The sequence below is a fragment of the Populus alba genome, chromosome 15 (assembly GCF_005239225.2).
Source record: "Populus alba chromosome 15, ASM523922v2, whole genome shotgun sequence".
Taxonomy (NCBI): Eukaryota; Viridiplantae; Streptophyta; class Magnoliopsida; order Malpighiales; family Salicaceae; genus Populus; species Populus alba.
Window position 1 is genome coordinate 16,273,890 of NC_133298.1, and position 24,633 is coordinate 16,298,522.

The 24,633-nt window shown below is 34.1% G+C and overlaps 2 protein-coding genes across 2 annotated transcripts; one reads left to right on the top strand and one right to left on the bottom strand.

The window, feature by feature from the left end:
* Positions 1–1,984: 1,984 nt before the first annotated feature.
* LOC118057520 (NAC domain-containing protein 83-like) lies at positions 1,985–4,110 on the top strand. Its single transcript, XM_035070120.2, has 3 exons — positions 1,985–2,267; positions 2,361–2,662; positions 3,265–4,110. Exons 1-3 carry the CDS (start codon positions 2,087–2,089, stop codon positions 3,529–3,531), a joined length of 750 nt encoding a protein of 249 aa, XP_034926011.1. The 5' UTR covers positions 1,985–2,086; the 3' UTR covers positions 3,532–4,110.
* Positions 4,111–12,718: 8,608 nt separating this feature from the next.
* On the bottom strand, positions 12,719–19,561 carry LOC118057518 (uncharacterized). The gene is made up of 3 exons (XM_035070118.2): positions 19,224–19,561; positions 18,494–18,704; positions 12,719–17,808 (listed from the first exon to the last, which is right to left on the bottom strand). Exons 1-3 carry the CDS (start codon positions 19,380–19,382, stop codon positions 13,043–13,045), a joined length of 5,136 nt encoding a protein of 1,711 aa, XP_034926009.1. The 5' UTR covers positions 19,383–19,561; the 3' UTR covers positions 12,719–13,042.
* Positions 19,562–24,633: the final 5,072 nt, after the last annotated feature.

Sequence of the window (24,633 nt, forward strand, 5' to 3'; positions counted from 1 at the left end):
TATCTTTGTTTCAATTCTTGTCTTTTCTATAGTTTCATTCTAAGAAACAGTAAAAAAAAGTGATTCTCTATAACTTTAGCAATATATTACACTTGAAAAACTCATGTGGGCTCTTTAAAACACCTCAAGGTAGACATGTTTATAAAAAGAATTGATGATGGCTAGAACGTTTGTGCACAAACTAAATTTATCCACTCTGGAAAGTGATGAAGACTTGAGGCTCTTTAGCATTGAAGTTCTTTTGATTATTCATAATTTTTTTGAAAAAAAAAGCTTTAAATTCAAAGTCCAGGGCCACTATAAGAAAAAAGGACTTGGAGGTGGAAGAAAAGTAGAAGCAATATAAGAAAAGGAATTACGGGTAAGAAATCATCTTGTAACTTTGCAAGTCACTTGTTTATATGATCATTCTACCTTGGCGTGGTATCTATAAGAGTGCAATGGCAGGAAAGGAAATATTAGCATGTTTGGGAGTGTTTTTTTAAAATTATTTTTGAAAAAAAATTTGAAAATTTTTTATTTTATTTTAAATTAATATGTTTTTGATGATTTCAAATTATTTTGATGTGCTGATCTTAAAAATAATTTTTAAAAAATAAAAAAAATATTATTGACATGCTTTTCTAAATAAAAAAAACACTTTAAAAAACAATAACAACCACACTTCCAATACTCTATAATCCATATAATTTTCTCAGTTTAAAAAACATCCAGTCAAAGAATAAGACGTTATCGCCTAAGCTAGACTAACGTCAGGCACGACACAATGCTGAGAGCTCCTAGGAAAAGTTGTTGACTTTCAAGTAGAGATGTATATGCAAAGCAAGAAGCAGATTCTTTTTTCACTGATATAATTATTTATTTATTTTTTCACTTTCGTAAATAGAATAAGTAAGGATGACATCATATGACTTCATTCTTACGAGGTTCGGGTCTTTATCCCAAACTTGAAAAAACTTGCGAATATAATTATGAAAAAGGACCGACCTTTCAGATAGCATCCTATATATCCTTTGTTCCTCAGTTAAATTCAACCCTGTTAATGTCCATTGACAAAAGGGTTTTTGTTTACTTGCACGTCTTTAACATTTGTGACCTAATTAAGCACGTTGGATGCTTCATATTTCAGTAAAAGCACGAGAAGTAAACGCAATTTAGTGGTTAAATTTACGACTTCTAATACTTTGGGTTTTTTTAGATCAAATTAATGAGGTAATCATCGTGTAACTTAACACCGAATGTATTGAATATAGTCTAGTGCGCAGATTATTTTGGTTTTTGCTTACAAGATGAATATTAATTGTATTGCTCATAGTAAATAATACAGAGATCAATATATATATATATAAAGCATGCGTAAACTATGTTTAACAAGGAAAGCTTAAGTTAAGGATATGCTGCCTAATGATTACAAAATTTAAAAAACAAAGTTATTATATATAGATAATTTTTCTTTTTATTTCCTAGCTGTTACATGCTTGATTATTAATAGATTTGTGATTTACGGGATCTGCAACATGATTCAAGGATCCATCCTTTATAAAATGAACCTCCAATTTATTTATTTATTTTTTTAACAGAGGAAAAAAGAGATAGAACAAGTAATTTATGGTTGCAGACATTTAGAGTGGGCATTCTATAGCTGTCAAGGTCTTATAAATCTTTTTTTCTTTCAGAGAAAAAACCCTGTATTTATTCTTAATTTTAAAGCTAAACTTGATTAATATTTGACTAATCCAGGTAATATTGTCAAGTCTTTAAACTGATTAAAAGTATAATTAGCAATAGCTAATATTTTCAACAGATGTCAATCATGAAGTGGTAAATAATTCATTTTTTTAATCAATTGCTGAGTAACCTTTTGTCAAATTAACATATTTTCTTGTTGTAGAGTCTCCCGTAAAAATATTTCTGCCTTTACACATGCCATCAACACCACAATTACTATAAAGAGCCCTCTCTTAACTCCTACAACCCACCCAACTCGACTTTCTCTCTGTGCGCTGCAAATAGCTGCCTTTGGTCGCTTACAAATTACCTTATTTGAGCTGCCAAAGGCCAATTTCCTTTCAAGAGAGTATTCAGTATGGAAAAGTTCAACCTTGTTAGAGATGGAATGATCAGATTGCCTCCTGGTTTTCGTTTCCAACCAACTGATGAAGAGCTTGTCTTTCAGTACCTTAAACGCAAAATCCTTTCATGGCCATTGCCTGCTTCAGTCATTCACGAGGTCAATGTCTGCAAGTATGATCCCTGGGAGTTGCCAGGTTAGTCTAATGTTTTAATATTCTTCAATATTTTGCCTGTAAAACCTCTCCCTGCATTGGAAGTTAAAAGAAGTAATCATGCATGTGTTATAGGTGATATGGAGCAAGAAAGATACTTCTTCAGCAACAAGGAGACCAAGTATCCAAATGGAAATAGAGTCAATAGGAGTAGTGCTTCAGGTTATTGGAAAGCAACTGGCTTAGACAAACAAATTATTTCTTCAAGCTGGAAGAATAATAACCATGTTGTGGGGATGAAGAAGACTCTTGTTTTTTATAGAGGGAAGGCGACACATGGGTCTAGAACTGATTGGGTCATGCATGAATATCGCCTTGTTAATGTAGGAGAAGAAACTACAGATTGCAATTTTCCACAGACACAGAATTCAGCCCAGGCAAGTTATTAATTGTTACATATTTTATGCAGCAGTACTGTCTGCATTGATAGGTTTTGCTGCTCAGGCCAACAAAAAAAATTCATATTTTATAGTTTCTGAGTAATTATAAATGTCGATCACTTTTCTTTGTTTTTACTGATTTTTTATTTTTTGATAATAGTCGGGGTGTTTAATTATCCAAAGACCTGTCTATCATTGAGTCAATGGTATCCTGGTTACAAAACAGTTATTAAAAATACGAGTAAAAGCGCATTAATCTGCAAAGTTAAAGGATGAAAAGAGTTGAAGTGTAAAAAAGAGTTGTTTTTACTGAATAACTATCTCAATCTAATAGTTTAAGCTGTTAGGTGAGATTTCAGGATATAATTTATATTATTTCTCTAAAAATACACCCTTAAATAAAAGTCCTATAAACTTGAAACTTATATAAAACATGTTTAATTTTTATAAAATAAATAGTGATGGTAAGATTTGAATTTGTGATCGTTTGCTCATCAAGGTTTTAATATTATGTTAAAAAAACCATTTTAATTCAATAATTTAAACTATTAGATAAAATTATAGGATATAATTTATATTATTGTCTGATGTTTTTGCAGAATTCTTCTTATCAACTGGATAAATGGGTTGTATGCCGAGTATTCCTGAAAAACAAAGGCGGAACAAGAAATGGGATAATTGAAACTTGTACAAATAACAATGCTAGGCGAACTCAACCAAGATTGTTTGATTTTATGGCGAGAGATGAGGTTGTTTTTTATTCAGTTTCATCTTCTTCATCGTCATCTTCGAACTCTAGCAGTATAACTGATATCTCTTCAAATGAAGAAGATGATGAGCAAAGCAATAGCCACAGTTTCTTTTGAACATATTATGTCAAGAACCAAAGGCATGCCATGCTTTTTTCATTATCTTTGTATGTCCTGTCTTCAGTTTGTCTATGAAAGGAAATGGATATATATATATTGCATATATTCAAGAAAATTACGTAGCAATAATTTCTTGGAAGGTACATTACCTGAAGGAATATCGGTGATTTATATTTGCAGACTCGAAATGCGGTGAAAATCATGTGAGCCTTTATTAGTTCCGATAAAAAAAGGAAATTCACCAGGTTTTATCTATCTATTTTGATGTGGTAACAAATATGAGATAGCATTAGCATCCATATCCTCATCCTCGAAGTGGTGTCGAGCTAGAACCTCTCCCTGACAACAAAATGGAAAATATCAGATAATGATTCCGAGAATCTTAAACTGTTAATGATATCAGAAGACAGTGGATTTTCCAAAGAGAGTATCACGCAGAAATTTGGTTTTTGATGCATCCGATATCGATGATAGATTTTATTTTTATTTGAAGCAGTCGGCAGCCAGGTCAGCTTTTACACTAACTGATATATATGTACTGTATTGAAATGCAAATGCATTCAAACCAGATGGAACAAATGTAACATTTAATAAAATGAAGGATCAAATTGCAATCACTATCACCCAGATTTAAGAAAGAAAAACTTCTTATACAAACTTGATCTATGGAAGCCAAAACAGCTTAGTAGATCGGCACCCTATATATATAATATATATATATATATGTTTCTTCAATTAAACATGTTTTTATTTATTTTATATTTATATTTTTTATTATTAGATATTATCAAATAACCATTTCAATCTAAAAGCTTAAATGGTTAGATGAGGTTATATGATATAATTTATATTATTTTCTAACACACTTTCTAAAGTGAAAATTCTTTAAGCTTTAAATTTGCACAGACCCACACTACTTTGTACTTAATTTTTATTAAATAAATAAGATGGTGAGATTCGAATTCGTGACTACTTGGTTATCAATGCTCTAATACCATGTCAAATAATCATTTCAATCTAAATATTTAAACTATTAAATGAGATCCAAAATATAATTTATATTATTTTCTATCGACCAAACGCAATAGTGATTGAATAATTTAGTTGATCAAAACAATATGATTGTTATTTTTTTGTTATTTCCTAGACCTCTTATAGAGAAAAGTAAACATGTCCGTTAAATTACAACGATTATTGGCAAACAATATGATTAATTCGATCTGCATAGAGTAAATAAATGTAACTTAAACTTTTTCATATTCAATTCTCAAGGATTCCATGAATTAAATAAAGAAAATTTAATTTTCAAAGGGGAAAAAAAGTGAGCAAATGTATATATCAAGTGGTATCAACTTTGTGCAAAGTAAATCCCTTTTAAGCATAGAACCAGCCACGATTTCGAATCTTATATAATAGCAAGAATATCTGCACGTGGGGTTCACTTCACTATATATAATCTCTTTCCGAAATTTTGAAAAGTTAAATTCATAAATACTTCCTTTATATTTGCAAAAGTTGATAGTCATGAGTCGGACAAGCATAACTGAGGCTAAAATAATCTGTTTCTTTTAATCCCTTTATATTTCTTGATTAAGCAAGAGCCAGCTATTGAATCAGGTTCCTAAAAGTAATTAAGTCCTAGCTAGCAATGCATGCACGTATATAGCCTCCACATGTCATGAATCTTCTCGAGGTTAAACCTTTGTTCTTTACTTCTAGTGATCTTAGATTCCTTTGATGGATATGTTTTTCTTGTACTTTGTCAGCTAACATGTCCTAAGTTAATCTATGATGCCATAATATTTTCTCTGTCAGCTTTACTTAAGAAGCACGGGTACACACACGCTATTCTTCCTTGTAGGAAGTGAAGTATTTGAAAGTTGATCATGCATGTAGAACATACATACATAAGAATTCTTTGCCTAAAGGGTTTATTTATATATATATATATATATATATATATATATATATATATATATATATATATATATATATATATATATATAGAACAAGAATAAATCAAATCGATTTTCACATCGTCCTCAATCCAGTACTTGAGGGCCCAAATCAATGAATATCTACGTCAACTAAATCAATTTTAAAATAATATCATATTGGAAGAACAATAAAAACTAAATAATTTTACATAAAAAAAATTAAAATTTCTTAGAATTTATCTAGATGGGTCATATTCTAGTTTGGTCAGGTCAATTATATCATGGTTTCACAAGTCAGGTCACTTGAGTATTGTCAGGTTAATAATCAAAATAATTTAAAATAAAACCTGGCTGGAGGTAGAATTAAAATCAAAATCAATAAATTACTACATCGAATCAATCACTTCTATTGAGTTTAATAACTTCATTAGGATCAGTTTTATTGGTGAGAAACCACTTTCAACCCCTGTTCAGTACAGCAACAAAATTCACATGTCTGAATACTACTATTATCATGCATGCTCTAAAACAGGTGTTAATTCAGTGTCCTAGCATTATTAACCTGCGGTGAACATTTGGAATATTGTACAGACATTTTCCAGTTATTTAGGAGGAGCATGACTAGTTCTCTTCAAATACCAAATTAGCATTTGTACCCATGCTGTCTTACCTCATCGATCGAGGGCCTAAAATAAGGAGGTAAAAGCAGTAGCATATCCTTCCACATCCTATCTTCTACAGAGTTTTTCCTGTCCATGCATATAACAATTATACTTTAGATATCATTATTTATGTATAAAATGTATTTTTAAAAACAGAATTTCCTATACTTCACGTATTACAGACGATCTTATATTTTATTTTTACAAAACCAAGTTTTGAATTAACGATTTACCACTACGATAAATAAATAATGATTTCCCATGTTGATTGTGCTTAAATATTCAAATTTCATCACGTAACAAACTGTAACATTTAATTGATTTTCATGTACAAAATATATTTACACGTTAAAAAAGAATGAGGAATGTGACATCTACAGCTTTGGAGTAGTTCTATTTAAGGATTTTGTTCAAAATAAAATAATATCTAAATAAATAGTAATAACGTTTTTCTAGAAAAATACTTTTATTTATTGTGTTTTAAAAAATAAATTAAATTTTGGAGTTAAAATATATGTTATAATCTACACTTCAACATACCAAACGTTACTTAGCATAAATGTCCTCGGACAACAGTGAAAACACTCTTTATATTCATAGAAGAAGTGCTTAAAAGATGGCGTTTCGGATGGTAAGAGCTATAGTCGACATCATTCTCCAAGAGATAAAGATCGCAGGAGCATATCCTCGCAAGAAGATGGTGTAAAAGTGGCACCAGCCCCAGACTGAGCTTTTCTTCATGAATACAATGGGCTCTCGCCATGAATTGGTTGCCTAAACCTAAAAGGGCAATTGATCAACTTTCCACCTTTGAGTGGCATTCACCATTTTTTTTAATTGAACATTTCAAAAACATATTTGAAAAAAATTAAATATTTTTTATTTTAAATTATTTTTTTATGTTTTCATATTATTTTAATATGTTAATATAAAAAATATTATTTTAATATATTTTTAAATAAAAAATATTTTAAAAATAATTATCATTATACTTTCAAACATTGAATATAAATCAATCAATTTTCTTGAAGTAGCATGATTAACGTTATCCTGCACATTTTAATGCAAATTAATACTTAACATTGGGTTTAGTTTTTTCTTTTTTTTTTAAATCAATCTTATAACTTAACTCCAGTGGCTTCACCTTATTTATAATTTTAGAGACAATTTGGTATTTTATTTAATATTATTAATAATTTTTTTTAAATATATTTTTTAATTTTATTTTTTTAATATTGAATTGATTAAAAAATAGATTTTACAAGTAATTTTTTTCCCTTTTATTTGGAGTTATCATAATCTCAAACAAATATTTATTTTAGGATTCATTCTTGAAATTGTGATATTTATTTTTTATTATATAACTAAGTAAAATTATTTCAAAAAATAAAATTATTAAATCTAGCCGAGTTTATGAATCGAGTAGTGAGGTGACTAGAATTGTCTAATATATCATCATCTCAACACTTAAAAAAAAAAATTATTTTGAATTTTTTTATAATCTAAGCCATATTTTTATGGGTCTTTTAGTCTATGAATAAGTGACGAGATGATTCTTTGATATAGTTTGAATCTTCTCATCACATGCTATCTAATTAAATTAATAAAATTAAGTATAAGATAATTTTGAAACTATATAAATTTTAAGTTTAATTTTTTTTTATAAGAAATTATTATAAAATCATTCTTTGAGTGACCTACTTACTTAAAACTTTTTGAAGGTATTCAACACTTTTTGAAGGTATTCTCTATTCAAGTTTTTATTGCTTCTGCTTTCATTGAAAAAAACTTATATTTTCTTTATTTTTCTCCTTCAGTTCTCAGGGAGCTTTGGAAAGAAGAAGGGAAAGAAAGGGAGAAGATTCAGGGCGTTCCTAAAGGAAAGAATCAGCTGAAAGTTAAAATCATGCTTGTTGCTACCTAATTTTTTGATCAATGTTTTGATAAATTTTCAGAAAAATTCAAAAATAGAGAAAACAACGAAAATTTAAAAAATATTTTTTTAATATATTTTCATCATTTTAGCATTTTTAGCATCGTCTCAAAAGAATTTAAATTTTCAAAGATCTTGGGAACGCGTTCGAATTTTAACGCGTTATTTTTAAAAATCACTGATTTTCCTTATTCGAGATGATGTTGATAAGAAAAATAAAAAAATATAAGAAAAAAATCAAAATTTACAAAAAAAGAAGTTGAGGGACCAATTTTAAGGCCCTAGCAACATTTTGCCTATAAATAGTAGCCTTCAACACACACAAAAGGGGGGTAATTTTGCACATTGAGAGGAACACCAAAAAAAAAAAAACCCTAACCCTAAAAACCTAAACCTACCTCTACCCAACCAGCCACCCCCCCACTCATCCTACGGCTGCAGACGACCCCTCCCTTCTCAGCCAAAACAGCAGCCCCCAGCCGTCTCTCTTCCCTTTAGCAGCCGCTACTAACCCTCTCTCTTTCCCTGCACCGGGATCAACCACTGATCTCCATTAACCCTCTCTTGGCTGTGTCTTTATTTTCGGTTAAAAATCAGAGGGCCCTTCCCCTCATAAGTCTCCATTTTCCTCCTCTTAATCGCAGATCCCTCAGCCACCTGAACCAGCTGTCCCCATCTTCCCTTCCTCTCAGCGTTATCCCTCTCCTCTCAACAGCAGTGTCTCTAATGCGAATCTCGTGATCACGCAACCTACAATCAAGATTGAGATTTGATCTCGGAAAGCCGGAATAGGTCTGATAGGAGTGTGACACAATGAAAACCTGTTTCAAGGCACCAACACTATTGTAATGAGTAGAATGACGCCATGAAGCTAGTTAATCTTTGATAAGTCAGATTTAGTTCGTTCAAGAATTGAAGAATGCAAGAGTCACTCTCACACATTAAAATTAAAAAATTTAGAATAATAATCATCAAAGTTGCCAAAATTTTTAGCTTACATGAGTTTAAATAGTTCTTAAAAAATTAACCCTAATGGACCCCTTAAATGGACTTATATGAGGTCTAATTAAAACTGGCCCAAGACATTAAACTGAAAAGCCCATAACCTGATTTAAACAAGCTTTAGACTCTATCTCAAAACAAAGTTTTAATTAAGCCCAAACATGAAAGAAAATAATAAAAATAATTAATCTGTCATTAAATACCACCAGCCCTTCTTTCCTTATGTAGTTAGGACGAATAAGGAATCCTTATAAAAAAAGGATTCTGAAACATTAATGAATCATTGCCACACTTGTAGATTATATTGCAGCTCATTAAAGATCCTTGTGGAACTAGGAAATTCCCAAAACCAACGGCCACATCCTTGTAGTAAAAGAATCCTAACCAAATAGGAAGTCCATAAGTCAAATGGAAGTAAATAACAAAATTCATACAGCCTCTGTTAACCAGTATTACGGTGTCTTCCCGAACTCCAATTGACTTGAATTTTTAACCCAAGGTAGTAAAACATGTCTGGAGAGTCTATATAAAATATTAGCTCGATCCAATGGTCGGATTGAGAATTATGACTGCTGTTGTAAACCTAGACTGTTGCGCTTTTTACGCCAAAATCTGAATCTGACCTTACGTGGGTCGTATCACAAGGCTGAACCGTATCATTCCCTTCCTCTTCAAGAAAATTCACCCTTGAATGTTTAATACGATTAATAGCGACTTCAGTAGCCTCTTGTTTAAGCCTTTGGAATCCCTTTATTATAAACACCTTTCTCCAACAACACTGTATAGAAGTAGTGACTAACAAGAATTTCAAATAAGCACGCCATACTAACCACTTGCATACATACTTTTGGATGATAACCATAACGACTCTCCTTCATCTTTTATTCTTTTGGCGTTGTACCTCTTTTTCCCATGAAGCTTAAAGATCATAGAATAATCTTCTACACTTATCAACTTCTCATTCTAAAATCCCTAAACCATGACATAGTTTTTCACATCGTTGATCTACAATCCTCCTTTGTTCTCTCTCCCTTGGTGAATACATGACACAGATAGGGAAAAGAAGAAGAAGAAGAAGATGAAAAGAATAGAGTTTATAATAGGAAGAACATTGATTTAGACTCGAGAATACAAATCTTAATTTTGTTAGGACGAACTTATCGGAAAAAAAAAAAAAAACAAACAAATGCAAAAGTTATGAAAATGACTTAAACAACAGCCAAATATCAAAATATGATGATAGTATAATGGCAGGAACAAAATCAACAGAAACAAAAAACAAGTTTTGAAAGATAACACCAAACAGACCCGTTACGACAAAACAAGACCCAATTCAGGAACCTAAAGAAACCGATATCCAAATAACCTCAAATTTAATATATAGTATTTTGTTACTAAACAAACAACAAATCAATCTTTATAGGGTGTTAGATTATGTCTAGGTACCAAAACCATTTGTATGATCAGTTTGCGGCTGAATTAAACTTCCAATTAATACCTCCAGAAACCGATATCAAAATAATCCCAAATTTAATATGTTGTGCAATATAATCTCCAATACACAAAATATGAAGTTTCAATTGATTCTAAGGTGGTTTGCTTATGGTTCACTAAGAGTAGTGTTTTTGCGGTAAAATTGAACCTCGAATTAAAACCTCAAGCAAACAATATCAGAATAAGGCAACATTTGATATATGATGCGATCCCACCCACAATATACTGAAAATGAACTTTCAATTGATTCCAAGGTGGTTTTCTTATGGTTCACTAAGAGTAGGGTTTCTGTAATAAAATTGAATCTCGAATTAAAACCTCAAGCAAAAGACATCAGAATAAGCCAAAATTTGAAATATGATGCGATCTCACTCTCAATAGACTGAAAATAAAGTTTTAATTGATTATGAGGTGATTTGCTTAAAGTTCACCAAGAATTGTGTTTCTGCGGCATAAATTTAATGATGTTTCAAATTTCAACTAATCCCTCTCCCTCTCTCTTTCTTTTTATTTTTATTTTTATTTTTATTTTTAATATACTGATATGATTAGAGACAGTAACAAGATGAAATATAACCTTTTTTTTTCTTAGATGACAAAGACACAAAGAACAAGAAGATGGACGCAAACACTGAAAAACTTAAGGGAACATTAAAAAAAAACTAAAATAACAGAATGATATGACCTTGTTTCGGAGTCTAGATCAAATACCAACTGACACGAACCTCGTGATCACGTGGTCACACAAACCCATAATCAAGATTGAAATTTGATTCTGGAAAGCCGAAATAGGTCTGATAGGAGTGTAACACAATGGAAACCTGTTTCAAGGCACCAACACTATTGGAATGAGTAAAATGACACCACGAAGCTAGTTAATCTTCGATAAGTCAAATTCTATTCGTTCAAGAATTGAAGAATGCAAGAATCACTCTCACACATTAAAACTAAAAAATTTAGAATAATAATCATCAAAGCTGCTGAAATTTTGGCTTATATGAGTTTAAATAGATCTTGAAAAATTAACCGTAATGGACCCCTTATGTGGACTTATATGAGGTCCACTCAAAATTGGCTCAAGACATTAAACTAAAAAGCCCATTACTTGATCCAAACAAGCCTTAGACCCTATCTCAAAACAAAGTTTTAATTAAGCCCAATCATGAAAGAAAATAATAAAAATAACTAATATGTCATTAAATACCACCAACCCTTTTTCCTTTTTTCTTTGTGTAGCTAGGACGAATAAGGAATCCTTATAAGAAAAGGATTATGAAATATTAATGAATCATTGCCATACTTGTAGATTATATTGTAGCTCATTAAAGATCCTTACGGAACTAGAAAATTCCAAAAACCAGCTGTCACTTCCTTGTAGGAAAAGAATCCTAACTAAATAGGAAGTCCACAAGTCAAATTGAAGTAAATAACAAAATTCGTACAGCCTCTGTTGACCAGTATTGCGGTGCCTTCCCGAATTCCAATTGACCTGAATTTTTAACCCAATGTAGTAAAACATGTCTGGAGAGTCCACATAAAATATTAGCTCGATCTAATGATTGGATTGAGAATTATGACGGTTGCTGTAAACCTGGACTGTTGCGCTTTTTACGCCAAAATCCGAATCTGACCTTACATGAATCGTATCATAAGGCTGAACCGTATCAGTATCCACCTCAACACAAATCAATTCAGCAGTGCCACCATCAGGTTCCCAAAAGAATTTCCTGGAGTGATTAATAACTGTCCATCGTTTGGAAAACAATTTTATTTCTAATCCAGGAGACAAAAGGAAGAAATTATGTATTCTTCCAAAATGCTTATGACAAATCCACAAAATCTTCATCAAAGATCTCGGACTGTCAATATTATTTGCACTCACTATTTGCTCCAGCAAGTTTATATACCTCGAAGACTCAAACAATGAACTTGGCAGTACTATATTCGATTTTCCATTCTCGAATTAGAATGCTGATTGCATGATTTCTGTTATTTGCTCTGTTCATTGCATGCATGACAGTCGGATGCCTGCTGATAAAACACGATCATGTATAGGCATATCGAGCTCCACTTTTGCCATGCAACGCAGTTGTGTCGGGCCTATATGCCTCTAAATCTTATAATATTTCTTAGCAAAAACAGAAATCTACCAAGAATCATCCCAAGTAGAAAAATTAAATCAAAATGACAGAACACTTACATCAAGCATATTTAAGTACACACCATTTTATAATTCAAAATGACCTTGCATACAGCTGCAAAGCAAACAAAGCTGAAAAACACCCACCCAAGTCCACTAGATAGTAGACTGACTGAACCAGCTTAACCGCTGATCTCCCTGACATATTTGATCCAATAGTTCACACCATCTTACAAATTAACAAAATAATACTTGCTTAGACAGATAAATGGTGCTGGAAGAAGCAAAGGACAAAAACAGAAGCTTGCGAACTTGTAACTATTAAGGGGTTCACACGTACCTAAACAGAAGGGAAGGCAGCATTAAGCAACTCCTCGTCCTCCAGAAAAGTTTGAAGATTATTAGATTTCATCAAGAATTGAACAGCTTGCTCATCAAAATTCAGGAGGAAAGCCACCTTGATCAGTTCAGAGAGTGCTTTTATTTGATCTTCTTTATCCCATAACACCCCCCGAGCTATTACTTCAGAGAAAGAGGTTGCATATTCAATAAGATTTTTCTGGCCGCCAGCTTTATCCATCTTCTGTGTGAAAAACTTTGAACACTCTTTATCCCAGCGAATCATACGGCTTGCTTTCACCTTCAGAGGTTCCCCGTCAGAAAGCAATAAACTATAGCCTACCGTAATTGGCTCCATAGTCTCCAGCACCTTAAGATTCAGGAGGCACTGGACAGCTCCATGCCTCTTTGTTGCTTCCATATCAAGAGAAGGATCTGCTAGAAAGCCAAGAATCAGTCTAATCAGCTCCTTTCCAATCCCAGCATCCCTCGAATCCATCTGACTAAGTTCTACACCGTCTGCCAATGACAATTCTTCCATCAGCACTGATTCAGATATTGTGCGAACCCCAATTTTCCTGTAGACTTCAAGCAACCTAGTTCGAGGCAAAGAAGGCAAGTTTGGCTTCGGACACCAGACAAATATCGGGCACGATGAGTTCTCAAATAGGTCCTTTAGTAGAAGGTCATCAGCAATAAAAACATCACTCTTGCTGGACAACAAAATTTCACCAGAGGCCAAAACAACAGGTAGCTCTACCAAATCATCAGCAAGGGTTTTCTCTGCCCTTGAGCTCCTTTGCATTATAACACACTCCCAAAAAGCACAGCACTCAGCATGTGTCAATGGTCTTCCTAAACTTTCCCAAACCTTCCACAGCTTACAGTAATCATCAAATGAAGGATTGGATTTAACATTAAATGAACTGGAGAAGAAATGAAGTAATTTTGGCTTATAATGATTCTCCAATACATTCAGCTGTAGACCAAAGAGACCATTTTTGTCATGCAGAGCACATTCTTCTGGGTCAACCCACATTCCATTCTCAAGTCCATCTGGAATCCAAATCTTTCTGGTAGCATCACTATCTGGTTTCCATTTATTTTCTCTCAGAAAATCATATACTCGAACTATAGTGTCGAATTCAGAATGGGAATCAAGATGACTGGCAAGCAATGAGCAAACCTTTTCTTCATGAACTCCTATTGCTCTGAGCTCTTTTGAATACAATTTGATGTCAGAACCATAAAAATCTTCATCAATGAATGGTCCATCAGTAGGCCTCACGTGGGAACTCCACCGGGAATTGAACAAACAGCAGTTACCCGGAGACCTGAAACCAGCATGGGTCTTTAACCATCCACGAGAAATATTTTTCCGAAAAACATCGGGAAAGGAGTAGTCCTTTTCTTGCAATAAAGCACGGATGCATTCCAGTAATGAAAGCACATTCCCGGGAGCTATGTCACGGGGATTTTGAGGAAGGGAAAGACCAGCAGCCGCAAACTTCACACCGGCTTTAAATTCAACAACGACCCCCATACTCTTCAGCTCCTTTCGATACTCATGAATGCCATTCCCATAGTATTTGTCGCTGTCATCGATAAACGGAAGGCGAGTGATTGGATAAATTAACTCCCACTCAGGACCGAACAGAATACAATCTCTTGGAGATCTATAATCACCAAGCCGAGTCCGCAGCCATTTCACCTCGCGGATGCACTTCTTAAGATCTGAAGGAAATTTGTTTGGAGTTCCCTTCAGTTTTCTGTAGCATGATATGAATGAAAACACATTTTCCTTTGTGATGGAAGACAAAGATGCCTGCTTCATAAACGTGTGAACAAACACTCTGACAGCATCCTCAAAGTCTACCTTTACTCCCAGCTCCTTCAACTCCGTATTGTGAGAGATGATGCTGCTTCCATAGAAATTACTATCAACCAACGGGAAACCACCAAAAACCTTTAGAAGACAACCCCATTCAGGATGAAACAAGAAACAGTCGCCAGGACATTTGTAACCTAAGTTTGTCTTTAAGCATTTTGTGCTTTTCACTGCATTAACTAGTTTGTGAGCAGAACGAGAATGATGCATGCAATCCAAAACCAGAAGAAAGGCCTCCTTTGTCAGAGTAGATAAGCATGAAGGCGATTTAAAGCAATCAACAACCAATTGATAACTTCCATTGAAGCCAACGACAACGCCAAGCAACTTGAGTTCTGGTTTGAAATCAAGGATGTCCTCGCCATAGTAATCTTGATCGATGAAAGGGATGTCACTAATTTGCCTCGCAGTTGTCCACTCCTGATCATATAGAACAGATCCAACCGGAGACCTATCACCCCAACAAGTCCTTAGCCACCTTTCTTCTTTAATTCTGCCAATGAATTTATCTAGAGAAAGAAGATTTTTCCTCAAAAATCTGATGAAATTCAGTATGGAGATAACATTGCTTTTAGTTAAAGCGGATGAACCTGCCAAAGACATGAGATGGTTCCCGATAAATTCACATGCCTCTCCATACTCAAACATGACCCCAACTGTCCGTAGCTCCTCTCTATACTCAGTAATTTTAAGACCATAAAAACCCTGATCTATCAAAGGAATATCGACAAGCACAGATGCACTCTGCAAAATGCTTCCCCAGTTTGAGCTTCTGTTGCTCGAAGCAAGTAGGAACGACTGTGATGGTGGTTTGTAACCAGGAGAGCCATTCATAGTAGTTTTCAGCCAGCTACCCTCTTGTATGCAAGCCAGGAACCTTGCTGGAATGCCATTTCCACTCTGTTTCAGCTCACGAATCCAATCCAACAGCAGAAATGCATTTTGTTTGGTAAGTGGTGTTGATGCAGTAGGTATTCCAGCATTGGGGGGAGATATGTGAGGAATATCAGAAGCCTTGACATAATCTTTAAGGAAATTCATGAGTTGGTTTCCCACCGTGCTTGTGCCAGCAAAATATGCAGGATGCAAGTAGTCTTCTCCTAACTCAACATAGCTTTCTCCCCTCCAAGGATTAGAACCAATCAATTGCACCCATTTGCTTTCAGTAGCTGGGACTAGAACCGCATTCCTTGCTTTGATCACATGGCCATAGCTATCAACAAGTGGCATTTTACCACACAAAGAAACAACTTCCCTCTCCGATAGATAATCATTTAAGAATGAGTGATATAAGAAGTGAGCATAGGCAATGACAAGTTTCTGGTTGCAACTGACTTGATCTCCGTAGAGATCTGCATAATGATATACGCTTAAAGCTTTGATTTTAATCAGGTCTACAAGCCATTTTAACACCAGTTCTTTGTTAGATGATGAACAGATAGCTTCTTGTGTGGTTCTTGGCACAAAAAAATGATTTGCCATGCATCGGAACTCTCTGTTCCAATCAATCAACCATGAGACACGAGAAGACTTCTGTGATAGGCACACAGTTTTACCATGCGGTTGAGCAGATTCATTAACAGAGCACAAAGACACGCTCCCATCGGTACCCACATATTTAATTAGTGGAATGTTCCCCATGCCTGTGCTGTGAAACCCGGACTGCCAATTAACAGCAAGGAAATGAAGAAGCTCCAGGTACGTTTCCTCTGAGACTCCCATTACAATATTAGAGCCTTGAATGCACTTTACATACCACTCACTGCTTACCGGTCTCACCCCCAAGAAATCCAGTATGTCATCATACTCTGGCTTATCAAATGAACAATTCAGAACATAGCAACCATGGGATGAAAGTTTGTGCAAGCTCACTCCTCTCTCCCTTGTCTTCTTCAGTATATTCCAGAAAGCAGGCATTAATCGGCCAACTTCACGTGGTTTATGAAAGAACTGTTGTGCTGTGGATGACTCACTTGGAATGATATCCTTTTCAGCCAGCTTCGCTTTAATTGATTCCCTCACTGAATTCAACTTTTCATAGGGGGAGCTATGGACCGGCAAGAACTTGAACATTCTAGGCAAACTAGATACTGGTGCACCATCCACTGTTTTGACCAATGAGATTAATGCTTCGATAAAAGCGAAGGGAACACAATCAATAATTCCCTGGTTCCATATGTTGTCCCATCGTATTGTTTCCCTTGATGATGCTAGAATAAAATCTGCTTGAATTATGAAGGGAAAGTCGGTCACCATCTCGGTTGGAAGAAATGCATATATTCCAGGGGAGTACTTCATTCCCCTATGGAGGCGCTCTCCATTAGGAAAAGCCAAAGTGATCACCCAATCCTCCACTCCCATTCTCATGTCGACTCTGTTTTCCTGCCTGACAGGAAATTTCTGCTTCCACAAGTAGTAGCTGCATTCTTTTTCAAATTCATCACTGTTTTCATCTGCAGACAGATGGAGTGTGTAGGACTCGGCATCCATGTTTTTCCTTTGCACGAAATTTGTCTCTTTGGTAATAGCTACTGCACTAACAGTGTTGAGCTTGGGATCCGCGTTTTCTTCCCTGACAGAAAGGCGTTTTATCTTTGAAAGGAACAGCAGGATTTCAGGATGAATACTCGACAGCTGCTGCTTCACGGGGTTCACCTTATCAGGCTTCAGAGGCAAAATCAGTGTAGTAGTTGGGAGGGAAGAAGCGGAACCATAAATCTGTTTTATGTCAGAAAGAGATGGGCTATCATCAACCCATTCAGGAACTATGTATCCAAGATTGCAGTGTGGACAGGGCTTTTCATTGAATCGTATCTGATAGCCATTGCTGAATATGTAAGGCTGAGCAGCAATAAGAAACACACTCTTGAATCCAATTCCTGCATACCAAACCGAAACAAAGTTTATTAGAACTGAATTGAAGATAAATAAGAGGTGTCTCAATAATGGATTACTAGATGGTACAGTTGCAAATCCTATCCACCTCTATCATGATTTATTAGCCAGCTCATGGTGATTCCATGAGCTCTCCATTAGTCCAGTATGGTTAATGCAGTAGTAACCTGTGTTCCCAAGTTGAAAAGATCTTCTGTTCATATCTTTTCATTCTTCTTTTTCCAGCCCTTAATTTTTACTTTTTTTAAGTAAACTGATCTCTCCTGAACTACCTTTCTTGAATGCATCATGTCACAACCCATACTGCCATACATATGCTTTGCATGTTTGTGTTGTGCTTCGCTCAACGCCTTGGCAATGCAATGTTTAAGCAGACATGTTTACGAGGTTCAATTAGTTAAGTTTCCATACAAAACTACAGGGGTTTACCAGTTTCTAATATGCTTGGTTGCAAGTTTTTCATTTGTCGTTGAAGCAAATATAGACTAAAAAACAAAAATTTACTAAAACACATTAAGAATCAGGATCCCTGATCCAGCAGAAGCTATAAGACTCTAGCCAGTCACACAACCGAGAAACAACACGACACAAGCAATAAGCCGGCAGCTCGGAAGTGCGCACAACTTATAAAATACACTGTTGCACAAGAAATTGAGCAAGGAAAAATACCTTTCTCCCCAATATAGCCACGCTTCCGGTTCCCTTTCTTTGTGGAATTTCCAACATTGCAAATGGACTCGATATTTTTTGCAGAAAAACCCTTCTCATTATTGAACATGAGCAAAGTAGCAGGGGCACCAGTGTCTGTTATATCTCGAGATGTTATGACAAACTCAAGTGAAGGATCCACCCCTTCCAAGTATTCATTATCTTCAGCATTCTGTGAAAGGAAAATTCACCTTGGAATCAAAGGATAGTAAACTATGCATATTATATCAGATCAAAATAACTGCTACAAAATTTAAAATATCCAAAATTTAACATGAAAAATGCACAATTTGTTTTTTTTTATCAAATTCAACAAATTATGATGATAGCAATCCATTCCTTCTTCATTTTTATTAACTGTTAAAGACCTTGAATGATCAAAATCAGGTAGCTTGATGACTTCGTTTCAACTAGAAAAACAACCCATTTTTTCACCGAAAACCACAGCCAAAAAGAAAAAAAAAAGACAGTCATTGACTCAACTTGACTCTTAGCTTTTCAATTCAGTAAAACAAAAAACAACAGAAATTTGCAGCTTCCAACTTTAATCACTATCAAAGCAATCAGCGACTACAAAATTTAAAGAGAAAGAATGGATAAAGGGCAAATAAAACATATAAAGTAAAACATGCAACATTGAACATACTAAACAGCATTGTCTGGTCACATTGATAAAAAAAAGAAAGAAAACCTGAATGAGTTCCATAAGAAAGTGGACATCTTTAGCGTAGAGTTCAGCAGAAAGATACTTGACAGCCTGATCAAGCATAGGAGCCAAAGGGTTCTTTTCTCCTCCTATTGAGAACGTAGTTTTTCTTATGTGATCTATGTGTTGTTTTGGAGTTGCCATTGTTGCTCTTGCAAACAGAAAAGAAAAAACACCCAGAAACCAAAAAAGAAAAACACGAAGTTGAGTAGTTACAGTCTTACAGAGAGAAGAAACCAAAGGTTTTGAAGGAAACACAGAAAGCTCGAAAAGAGGAGAAGGTAGCGGTAGCGGTAGTAGTGAGTAGTGAAGTGAAGACTAGAAACTAAAGAAGACTCCTTCATAGGCAAGGAAACTTGTACAGGTAGGAGTGGCGGAGTTAAAAGAGGAAAAGCATTGACTTGAAAAAAAGAAAAAGCATAGAAATTATATTTAAATAATAATTGAAAGAACCTAAAAAATATGTTTTTCCTTATCAGTACAAATTTAGAAAATTAGAAAACTAGTTTTTTCAAGCATAGAAATATTATATTTAAATAGGAAGGTTTGGTTTTTCTTTTACTTGTTCCATAAAATTAGAGTATCTCTCTGTTTTCTTAACCTTCATTTTTCTGTCATGTAAAAATTTTGACATGATATAAAATAAAGGAGATGGTTCAAAATTTTGACATGATATTAAATCGATTTAAATTTTTTTAAAATAAATTAAAATAATTAAATTAAAAAAAACAATTAAATTGCAATACCAAACAAAATCTAAGTTATATAAACAAAAATACTTCACTTACTTTTACAAAATGAAAAGGTAAAGTCATCCACAAGAAGTTATCATAATATACTTAACCCCTAAGGCATATGGTTAAGGATTATAGAAGAGAGAGAGTACTGATCCCACCAAGGTTTCCATGAATCCAAGTTTATAACTGTTGGAGCTGCTATGCTATCAAACGAAGGATGTGATTAAAAATTAAAATTAGTTGTTATATATAATCATAAACAATGCTTGATGATTTTTATTTTTCCTAGCCTTCATGCTTTATTATACAGAAAATCTTTATGCTTGTTGTAACATGCTGCTGAGGGAAATCTTCTACGGACTTTCTGTTGCAATTGGAAAAAAAAGTTTTTAATATTATTGTAACGATTACTTTTTAAAATAAGATGAAGCTTCTCACCCACTCTCTTAAATAGGAAAAGGCTCGAAGGAAAAGACTAAAGAGAGTTGCGAAATGAACGGAACCACGCTGTGATCATCGAATTACGTGCTGATTCATGCGTAGTGGAAGAGGGAAAACTTGCTCGAGAAGTAGTGTAAAGTTGAAACCCAAAGCTAGACAAAAGAAAAGGGCTATCAAATTTAAAACATTGAAAAGTGGACTCAAATATTCGTTTTTCACTGTTTAAAACATGGAAAAACTTTAATAATAATTGAAAGGTCCAGCTCTATGATTCGATCGCACAAGTCTATTATGAGTATGAGCATAGTTTTGAAACCCGGCACGGCCTGATGGGTCGACCCGGGACCCGGCCGACCTGGGGCTGGAATTGTTAGCTTGCAGTTAGTTGTGCAGTTAGCAGATTCTATGCTATTGCTTCCTTAATAAATCCCTGCTGTTTAGGGAGTAGTTATTTTTTTAACTCTGACTTAGTGTATTACCACGTAATAGGTTGTTGAACGTGGGTTGTTATTTCCTTCTTAAGTAGCCATTGTTTCCATCATTGATTAAGTATTATTCTTCTTTTATAAACTTGCAATCTGAACAATTCATGTTTTCAACAATTGATATCAGAGTCTCCTTTTAGGGAGTTTGATTTATTGAAAGCAAAAGAAACAACAGTCTTCTAGGTGTGAACATGTCGTTAAAAAGCAGCTATGTGCAACCAGTAATTCCTAAGTTTGATGGGCATTATGATCATTGGTCTATGCTCATGAAAAATTTCTTAAGATCAAAGTAATATTGGAGTCTGGTGGAGAGTGGGATCCCTGCAGCAGCAGAAGAAGTAGATCTCACAGAAGGACAGAGGAGAGTCATTGAAGATAAAAAATTGAAGGACCTGAAAGCCAAGAATTATTTGTTCCAAGCAATTGACCATTCAATTCTGGAGACAATTCTGAACAAAGATACATCAAAGAATATCTGGGATTCTTTGAAACAAAAGTATCAAGGCACCACACGGGTTAAGCGAGCATAGTTACAAGCTCTTCGAAAAGAGCTTGAGATTCTTCACATGAAGATAGGAGAATCTGTCAATGAATATGTAATGTTTTGAATTAATGAGTTGGAAAATGCAATAAAGCCCTTGAAGGCTTAAAAGTTAGAATAAATGAATAAGGGGTATAGTGGTAATTCAACAAAACTTGATAAATATAAATAGGAAGTAAAAAAAAAGAAAAAGTGATCTGAAATTTTAAGAGAGAACCGCAAGAGTGAAGTGAGAAAGAAGAAGAAGAGAAAAGAGAGGAAAATAAGGGAAAAAAGAAAGGAGTTGGAGGAAATAAGTAAAAAAGGGTAAGATTATGCTTTAATGTGTATAATATGTTTTCTTTAGCTTTAATTTCAATTTTGATGAATGTTAAGGTTTTGAAAATTTGTGTTTTGGGTTTAATTGATGAATTAAATTGAATGTTATAAGGTTGATTGTTATGGGTAATTGATTAATTAGTTGATTATGGAAGATTGTTATGATTTTGTTTGAATGGTGAATTTATGTTAGAAATTTGGAGAGAATAGTGGGTTTTCTGTTAAAATTCTGGATTGGAGGTTGAAGATGATGAAAATTCAATTTGGTCCCTCAATTTGTGAAAATTACAGTTTAGTCCCCAAACTTTGGAAAATTACAAATTGGTCCCTGTAGCATATTCCGAGATTCTGAACAGAATAACATATGAATTATGGGCAGAATTACTGTATAGTTATGAAATTTTAACACTTTCAATGTGGTCCTCCAATTTGACAAAAATTACCATTTGACCCTAAAAATTTGGTAAAATTCCAAAATGGTCACTGGAGCATAATGAGATATTCTGGAAAGAATTGAGGATTAATTAAGGTCATAATTTCAGTATATTCATGGATTTATGACAAATTTTAGTTTGGTCCTCCAATTGATAAAAGTTACAATTTGACCCTAAAAATATGATAAATTTCAGATTAGTCCCTAGCTGTAATATTAGCTTTTTTAGATTAGTTTGATGAATAATTAAGGGTTATTTAGTGAATTATTACCAATTTCATTAGTGGTTTTATTATGGATTAGATTTTCGGGAAAACCGTTAAATTTTAGGTTTTTAAGAAAATTAACTAATTAGTTCAAAAACATATAGGGTTACGGAATACACCCTTAATTAAGTGTATTAAATATGTTAAATGTTCTTTCGAGTCATTCTTGAATATGTCTCATTTGTATTCAGATAATCCTGATATTCTATCGACGAGATGTTAGTAAGATTTTCTTCGGTGTTTGCTTGTAAGTGTTGTTTGCTTTTAAGTCAGGTGAGTGGATAATTTTCCATATGCATGAGAAATATTATAAATATTTGATTTATTAATATGAATTAGATCATGCTTCTTGATATATATATATATATATATATATATATATATATATATATATATATATGTTGATTATTATCCTTGTTATGATAAAAGCATGATCAATTATTGAATCTGAATTCTTGATATGAGCCAGTATATATTTTGAATTGACTTCTAAATTGATAGCTCCTCATTCGATTGATGTCATGAGTTGAGCTTTGAGATATGAATATGTTTGTTTGATTATCATTATGAACCTATGGTATGTCAGTCAGAATACTCATGCTAACAGGGTAGTGCTAGTCTTTGTGCACATCGTATCTGAACCCTAGTTGGTCAGGGGAGTCACCAACCTTTGTGGACTGATCATCCCACAGTACGGAGCCTTATGCTCATTGCATTTTGATTTTCTGATGAACTTTACCATTTGATCTTCTTGTTATGGTCTATTTGATAAACCTTTATATAAGAACCTAGAGCCATAATTGTCTATGTATTCTCATTGTTGTATTACCTCGTGTGTGTGTGTGTATTGAATATTATCTACTCACTGAGTTGTTGAACTCACCCTCTCATTATTTATCCTTTTCAGGCTTATAGCTTGATAGCATGTCACTTTTGTTGAACCTTTCGAACCTGCTTTTTGGTTATAATTTGTACCTTCCTTTTATGTCAAGTTAGTGCTCCAAAACTATGAATTACATTAACTCTTGCATTAAGACAATTAAATTATATTATGAAGTTAGTTTGTTGTTAATTCTGCGTTGAACTCTGATTGAGTTGTTTAAAGGATAGGATTGTATGTAAGTTTGGGTTCGCATAGGTATGGAACCTTGGAGGGGAACCTTGCCTATATGTCGGTCATGGATTCGGAAATCGGGTTGTGACGGAATACTTTGCCAAGACTCTCACCATAGCTAATAAAATGAGATTACATGGTGAAAAATTGACAGATGTGTTAGTCATTGAAAAAATTTTGAGGTCAATGACTTCTAAGTTTGATTATTTCGTTTGCTTTATTGAAGAGTAACATGATCTAGACTCTATGTCCATCGATGAGTTGCAGAGTAGTATACTTGTTCATGAACAACGTATGAATGATCATATCACAGAAGAACAGGTGTTGATGGTTACGTTTGATGAATTCTTTGGAGGAAGAGGTCGTGGACATGGCAGTTTTAGAGGAAGAGGTCGAGGGAGAGGCAGAAACTTTGACAAATCCATGTTAGAATGTTACTATTGTCATAAACATGGGCACTTTCAATATGAATGTCCAAGCAAGGAGAAAGGAGCAAATTTTGTAGAGGCTAGAGAAGAAATTCTATTGATGGCCTATGTTGAAGATACAAAGGTGAACAGAGAAGAATTGTGGTATCTTGACTCAGGCTGCAGTAATCATATGTGCGGAAAGAATGAATGTTTTTCAGACTTGGATGCGAGCTTCAGAGAATCAGTAAAGCTTGAAAACAACTCAAGCATGGCAGTATATGGAATAGGCAATATAAGGCTGCGAGTAAATGGAATTGATCAAATCATCACTGGAGTGTTTTTATGTACCGGAGTTGAAGAATAATTTGCTAAGTATTGGACAACTTCTACAAAAAGGACTTTCAATTGTATTTCAGAGTGGAAAGTGCAAGATCTTTTATCCTGCAAAGGGCTTGTTTATGGAGCCTGCAATGTCATCCAACAGGATGTTTGTTTTGTTTGCTACATCTCAACCAAAAGAGTCTACATGTTTCAATACAGTCACAAAGGATCAAACACATCTTTGGCATTACAGGTATGGACATTTGAATTTCCAAGGTTTGAAAACTCTCCAGCAGAAGCCGATGGTGAAAGGATTGCCCCAGCTAAAA